The 7,699-nt window shown below is 44.2% G+C and overlaps 2 protein-coding genes across 2 annotated transcripts in view; both read left to right on the top strand.

The window, feature by feature from the left end:
• CDH26 (cadherin 26) overlaps positions 1–3,963 on the top strand; it is an 84,935-nt gene extending 80,972 nt beyond the window's left edge. Inside the window, exon 21 of the mRNA XM_018574159.1 lies at positions 3,778–3,963. Within this exon, the coding sequence (XP_018429661.1) occupies positions 3,778–3,963 (186 nt within the window). The remainder of the gene's footprint in view (positions 1–3,777) is intronic.
• Positions 3,964–4,350: 387 nt separating this feature from the next.
• Positions 4,351–7,699, top strand: part of LOC108802279 (cadherin-like protein 26) — a 112,403-nt gene continuing 109,054 nt past the window's right edge. The window contains exon 1 of the mRNA XM_018574149.1: positions 4,351–4,374. Within this exon, the coding sequence (XP_018429651.1) occupies positions 4,351–4,374 (24 nt within the window). The remainder of the gene's footprint in view (positions 4,375–7,699) is intronic.

Below are 7,699 nucleotides of genomic sequence, written 5' to 3'. Positions count from 1 at the left end.
CCATGCATCTGAATACACAGAAAGTACAACAGAAAGACATGATGATGATAATAGTATTCTGGCTGTGAAGACAATCTTGTCGTCTGCAATTGCTGGTGCTAGAGGTAGGTTTGTGTGCAGCAGAAGACCTCATGCTGTGTGTCTACACGTGATATTGGCTCAAGGAGAGAAAGATGGGTAGCAGAGGAAAGTGAGAGGTAGAAAGATTCCAGTAAGGAAAGAGGGTTGGGGGCATGGGGGTAGATAGGGGTGACATTGCGTGTTCAATTATATCAGTCAGGTTTTAAAAGGCAAAAGGAAATGTGAATCAAACTCTGAAGGAAGGAAATTTCCCACCCATGAGGACCATACCGGTTTAAATGTGACCAAGGTGTCAGTGAATTTAGCAGTCATTTTATTGTTCAGGACAGCCCAGTACACTCTGGCCCCTAACTTCTTCAGGATTCAGGGTTGGGCATTGCAAGGCTTTGGCGATTTGTTTTGCAAAGTGAGGGTCAACTCTTCGATATGTCTAATGCTACATGTGGATTGGGGGGGGGGGGGGGGGACGACTCTCTCCATTTCAGGGGTGTGCATGGTGTGGTAGAATAGAGAAAGTGCCATAGGAGAGATCTTGGATATAACTTTGCAGGTATAGAGGCATTATGTAAGAAGGAGAGAACAATACAATCAGTGAATCCCTGGAAAAGTTTCAGTTATGAACATGACCAGAACACATGTAAGAAGACTATGCCTTGTGCTGAATTGCATCACTAGCAGCGGTGTGGGATGTGTGGGTACAATTTGTGGATTCTGGGTCAGTGTTCTGTATCATTTTGATTTCCTGAACTTTGGTACTCACTGAGGTCATAAGTCTTGCTCCCATTTCCCCAAAAAAGAAAACTTGTGTTCTCCCTTTGTTACAAAAGATCAGATGGTAATATCCCGGGGTGCCTGGCTACATACAGTATATAGAGATTCACAGCTCATCATTGGGCTTGAAAAGGTGGCAGGAGATTGTAGGAGAGAGGTAGATTTCGAGGAGCTTTCCACAGGTGGAGTGTTAAGGGCCTGTGGGCACAATTAAGGTCGCTAAGTAACATTTTAGAAACAACCTTCTTAATGAATATTAGTTAAAAGAAAAGCATTCTAGTGCTGAGATCACTAGCAGAGGAGGGATCTGGCTCATGAGACCCTGGCTGCTGGTTATGTGTATATTGTTGCTTGTGTATCTGCAGACAGATGGTATCTGTTTAGACCAGGGATGTCCAAACTCCGGCCCTCCAGCTGTGGTGAAACTACATATCCCATGAAGCATCTCTCTCCGGGAGTCGTGGCTGTGAGAATCTTGCAAAGCCTCATGGGATTCGTAGTTCCACCACAGCTGGAGGGCCGCAGTTTGGATATCCCTGGTTTAGACATGTGCAGGGAAATTGCAAAAAAAATGTCAGGATGTCGTTTTATTTCATATTGTTTTGCGTTGCTATTTACATGTGTTGTCATTTGTTATACAAGGTCCATTACGATTGGTAGAAAGCTCAGTCATTGTTGCTGGACTGCTTCCAATCCCTTGGAATGGAATGCACACCTTGCAGAGATGATAACTGCAATAAACCTTTCAAATTCGATGTCATGTAATTATATCTGGACACACACACAAGCTTTCCATAGTGACGCGGACGCGTGCCTGGGCGTGCTGCGATCAGTCACAGCTTGTCACTTCTCAGAGATCTCTTTGTTGTGCGATATTCGCCAGGTGCACAATCAGGATCGCTGCAGTCAGCATTACAATATTGAAATACAATCTAGTTTTATAGGTCAGAACTATTTTACTTCTCGCAGGGAATTTTCATTTCCCATCATAGTCAGTAAAAACCTTACAGTCTATGCTAAACCTCTGTGTATATATATTATTAATATATGATAAGCAGCTGAGGAGTTGTCATCAGTCCTTGCTTAGCTAGAGTGTGATTACATATATAATGTATTGGTGCTGTGGAGGACAGCCATACATCCCCAATCTGTTCCAGCAAAGTCTCATCAGGAAGGCGTCCAACTCACTGCACCAGAAAACTCAGAACTTGGCTGATATCAGAATTGACATGCAGACAGCCCACCCACTTACAGCGTCTGAAATGGAGCTGCCAGGAGTCCATGACAGACTGTCAGTAGTGCCAAAGTAGAATTACACTTTAATACTTTCAGAGAGGAAGTCTGGAATCCCAATTATAACCCTTACCACATCTTTAAAGCTACAGTATCTATACAAACCAACATTGGGATTTCAGAGTGGCGTATAGGGTATATACATACCCCATTGAGATGCAGATATCTGGAACCAATCGGAACTTTCAGAGGATCCAGTACATAGACTGATGCACAACATGTACACATGCATCTTCCACAATGTTCAGGGAGAAGAGTCTGCTTTACAGCATGCATGTGGATTTTTTACAGATTAAAGTGGAACTCCAGTCATGACATTCTCTTTTGGACAGAGTGGGTTGCCCTGCAGTGCTTCCTTTTGTCCCTGATGCTAAGATTTCCCCTCACTTCATCTCCTGGTGACCATATGGTACAAGAAGGAAACCTCTCCACAAAGACATACAAATCTTCTCTTTTCAACACTACTACAGTGTTGATCTGTAATTGCCTTTCATCATTCTTAAATTCAACAATATTCAAACAGTAAATGCTCCAACCGTGAGTAGGAGTATTTTCTACATCCAATAATTTCATTGGTCTGACCTGGGGCCCATGCACACCGATGCCTGTGCATTTTACCATACAGTGTACTGGCCAATACACCACAACACAGCACACGTATGCATGCTTTTTCTCTGCTAATGTCTGCTTGGGGGCATCTAGAGATGAATACAATTTCCCCCAAAATGTATTCACAATGTATGTTATCAACGCATGTGGTTACCAGAGGTGTTATCTACAGAAAATAGCGCCTATGGCAAGCACCGACATCGCGCCCCTTTCCAAAAACAGACCCTCCACATTGTAGATAGCTTTACCATAATATCAACTCAAAAATGCATCAAAGTCCCTAGAGTCCCGCTGGCATCAGAATACCCCCCTTACATCAGATTACCCAGAGTTCCCCTTTATGTCAGACTCTGCTGTAAGGGGGGGGGGGGACATATGTCATGTGCCATGCCCTGGATATGCCGTTAGTGGCCCCCCGCTGTTATTTTACAACATGCAGCCTTTGTCCTCCGGTACCTCCCAGTTTACTATTGTACGCTATGAGCGAAGGATTGAATACTACAGCTCATATCTACACCATTATCTCAGGCCTGACGTCTACACTCAAGAGTCTTGTCCTGTAAAAATCTGTAAGGCTTGGCGTAATCACAAGATGTAATGCCAGAGATCACATGATTAAGGTTGATTGGGGTCAAAATAAAACGCAGTTGTGTCTAATTGCAATTCCCAATAGTGATGATCTTTCTAAACAGCAGAAGGGCAATCCCCATGCAATCCAGTCACCACATACTGCTACACCAAGCCTGACAGTTATGATGCTGCATCACATGGGGAGCCGGGCCTAACTTGGGTACAACTCATGATTCTGCTCATTCTGTCATGTTAGAACTTCTGGACTTCAGAAATGTTATTTAGGTTTTACAGTAAGGAATGACTGGAGGAAGGTGAATAGGTAGCACTGCCTTGCCCCCCCCCCCCTGCTCCTGTAAATCACATGTTAATGAAGCAATACGTTTTCCCCAGAACTTTGTAAAACTGTTTCCAATAACTGTTTCCTAATGTTTTTCTTCCCGCACCCTTTAGCGGTTACACGGGCTTTCTGATGATGAGCAAGGCACATACAAGCCACGGGTCTATGCATATGAGGGGGACCTTGATTTTATCGCCTCAATGGAATCCATCAACTGCCCAGATGACACCATGGACTTTAGTTTCCTGAACCAGTTTGACCCAAAGTTTGCCAGACTAGAGGAAATCTGCAAGAAGTAAAGCTGCATCGCAGACTGGATCCAGTGACACCTGGCTTTGCACTAAGCTACTCTTGAAAATGCATCTAAAAAGGAACAAGACATTATCTGAAACAAGCTTCCATGGGCTGGGACTGAGGGGCAATTATCGCTACGCTGCAGCTTCTTTGTTTTGTGCTGGGGATTCTACTCTATGTTGTTTTTTGTTCAGTGCGCTTAATTAAAAAGTACATCAAGGTGGGTCAGATGAGAACTACTACCGGGTCAGTCTCTGGGACAATGTAACAGACCTCCAGGATTACTGGCTGAGAGCTCCTCAGGAACAAAGTGACCAAACAGGACACGATTATATGAACACAAGTACCGATTTATGGGACCAATGCTTGACCATCTGCACTGTAAGACCAGTATGGACCAGTCCATGAAACCACAGGTAAAATAAAAAAGGAGGGAGAACTCTAGCAAAACACTTGTACAAAATGAACCCCTTTATGGCAAAAATGCCAGAGAGCTGTATGTTGGTAAATGGATCTGCGTTGTCAAAGTCCTGTCCACTGAAAAAGTCTACAGGTAGGGTTTTCTTATACCTGGAGCAGCCGCTGGTCCCAACATTGCTTTCGGCTATTTATCTCTTTCTGTATAAAAAGGGTTGGCTGTCCGTCTCCTACATTTGACTCTTCATGCCCCTACTTAGACACACTTTGTCCACAGTCCTATCACTCCATGTCATAGGCTGACACTGGGCAGAAGACAACGGCTGATGTGTAATCTGTCCACAGGTAGTCCTAACTGGGTCATATCTCTAAATCCACTAACTGGACAGCCACTTGAAGTCTTTACTCTGTGACGGCAACTCACAATCAGGACATCGGTAACACGAAGCAGAGTGCAGTACCTTGCAGACACCAGAGTTGCTGGAGGTAACTGCTATGCAGCCCGACCCGCAGAATAGATCCTAATTTGTGTACGCAGCAATGATAAACCCATTCCGCACAGAGTGCAGACTTTAGTTTGGTCACACCAAAAACATGAATGGCATTGCTTTATAACAAACTGGAGCTGATACCAGGCCATTGTATTATGTGAAATATGGGACAGCTCTGCATTGGATTTAGTTTTCATAGATCTGCCCCGTTGTTCATGACACCACTGCGTTATAAAAACCATTACTGTACAATTATGTTGTGTCTAAACATACAAAACCAATGTCTGTGACCAGAAAAATACAGCAAGTCCAGTTTCCTTGGCTTATTTTTTTACAGCTATACAAGAGGAATGCAGATCTCTTCCTGTGTACATGTGGAAATCAGTCCGAGCGAATATCTACCTCATCAAACACACTATAGGTGATTGGTACTTGTAATATAGAAAGGGACGGCGGGGGTTGTACTTTTCTGCCTATGACGGTCTGGGGACCAGCAAAGCATTATTCTTCCTCTCTCTTCTATATAAGCTTCCTGGAAAGGAACTCAACATTGGAGTTGTAGACATAAGCAACCAATCAGCTTTCATCTTATAAAAACCTGAAAGTACAAATGATTCTGATTGGTTGCCATGGGCTGCAACTCCAGTTTTCTGCTCATGTTTTTGCTTGGCCAATAAGCCCCAATAGGACTGGGAGAGTTCGAGATAACTCGGGTCAAACAGCCATTACATATGGGAACTCAGGGACCCCAGGGCGTGCGTGTATATTTCTGTATAACAAATATTTTCTACTGCATTGTACAAAGGGAGGCCAATATTTTACTATGTGTACATCTTTCAACCATGTTTCAGTTTTGGAAATTTACATTTTTGGTTTAATAAAAGTTTTGACTTAATTTGGATGTACAAGTCTGTTCTTCTATACACACTATAGCGAGCGTAGGCAAACTCTGGGCCTCCAGCTGTAGAGAAACTAGAAATCCCATCGTGTATCTCTGCCTCTGGACCTCATGGGATTTGTAGCTGGAGGCCCGGAGTACCCCCCTGCACTATGAGGTCTGTTTTATAAAGAGACAAGTTCATGAAAAGGATTCACTTGGTAACATTTCCATTCTAACCCTTTACCACCAGCCGATTCTCTTCACATTTATGAGACAATCGCTAAAACCTCATATCTGATATCTTACCGTGTTGTCATTTCACAAGTCACTTCCAATCATTACAAATCTGCAGCTTTCATTAAAAATAATACCTGGTGATCCTACCATCAAGGCACTTCATGTTAAATGGTGACAACCCTATATACGATATGTGCTTATGTGTTGTCAACCTGCCACATGGGTTTCACATAGAGACTACAAGTGGCCATTATAGCACACATTACACAGGCATTGTCCACGGTTGTCATCATCTAGAAACCTGATGGTGACAACAACTGAGAAATGCCATGCAGCCATCGCTGACAGGAAGTGACTGCAAAGAAGCTCAATAAGAGAGCAGCAGCCTGAGATGTATGAACGGGTGATTAAATAAAAGTGAGACCGAGATTTCAAAAAGAAACAAAAAACATTATTTATGACCCATTGAGGAACATTTATGAAAACTGGAGCAGACAGAATCTGAAGCAGTTGCCTATGGCAACAAATCAGCTTCTTTCATTTTTAAAGCTTAACTGTAAAGGCACGGTTGTTAACCGCATGAATCGCGGCAAACTGCGCATGCGCGAGAAATCGCGGCAAACGGCGTATGCGCGGGAATGGCGGCAAAATGTGCGGGAAACCACACAGGAAGTGAGGTAGCTGTCAGGTTCCTGGGACTATTTAAGGAGGAGTCAGCCTCTCTTTCATGTCTGATGGTCTTGTCAGCTTGATGTGTTGTCTCCTGTGTTCCTGTATTGTTTAAAGCCTGCCTCTGACTCGGATTGCCCTGGACTACTCTCTTGCTTGCTGCCAGCCCTTGACCCCGGCCTGTTTCCTGGACATTGAGATTGCCTTACGATTTTGTACCTTGCCTGCCCGACCGGATTTGACCTTGGCTTTCCTGACCTCTCTTCTCAGCTGCTCCCACGCAGTGTTCGTTTCCAGTCTTCGGCACTCGTGCTCCTCGTTGCCCTGCGCCCTTCTGTTCCAAACTCCAGGGGTCGCAGGACGCGAACCGCAAGAGGCGCCTCCCCATCTTCCAGTCTCAGCCTCAGGTACGTGATATTAACTGAACAAAGTGAAGAGAGGAGGAAAGCTGATTGGTTGCCATGGGCAACTGCAGATTCTGTCTGCTCCAGGTTTCATCAATTCCCCCCACAGTGCGTTAGTAAACGAAATGTCACTCCGAGAGAGATTCCATCAATGTGAATAAATCTGCTCTCCCCCAGTTGTTACAGACAGGTCAGTGTAGGGGGCGAGCGATGAAGATTTAACATATTACTGTGTTATGCAGGACCAGGTAAAAACCGGAAATACACAGACAGCAGCAAGTGGGAGAAATACTGGGGGGAGGAAAGAGAATTTGGGAACAGATTTTCTATTTGTTGTTACTGCTGTGAAGTGAAAAACGGAGACGTGACCAAAGCAGCAAATCACCCCGCAGAGTTTTTTGGCTTTACCTTTCACAGAAAATCACTTTGTTTTGTTCCTAAATGCTCTGTAGAGACACTTCTTCTGTTCCAAGCCTCCTCCCTTCCATTCCACCTCCCAGTGCCGCTCATCATTGCTCTGCTCCACACAGGAACAACGTTTATTGTCTTCCCTCCACTATAATGTGCACACAGGGAAAAATAATGAGCAGATACAATGACATCAGAGCAATGGGAAAGTCATGGTGCTTCTGCCATAAAGAGC

Source organism: Nanorana parkeri, unplaced genomic scaffold, assembly GCF_000935625.1.
Source record: "Nanorana parkeri isolate BGI_ZX_2015 unplaced genomic scaffold, ASM93562v1 scaffold50, whole genome shotgun sequence".
Classification (NCBI taxonomy): domain Eukaryota; kingdom Metazoa; phylum Chordata; class Amphibia; order Anura; family Dicroglossidae; genus Nanorana; species Nanorana parkeri.
Note: the sequence above shows the minus strand (reverse complement) of the source record. Positions and strands in the feature narration are given on the sequence as shown.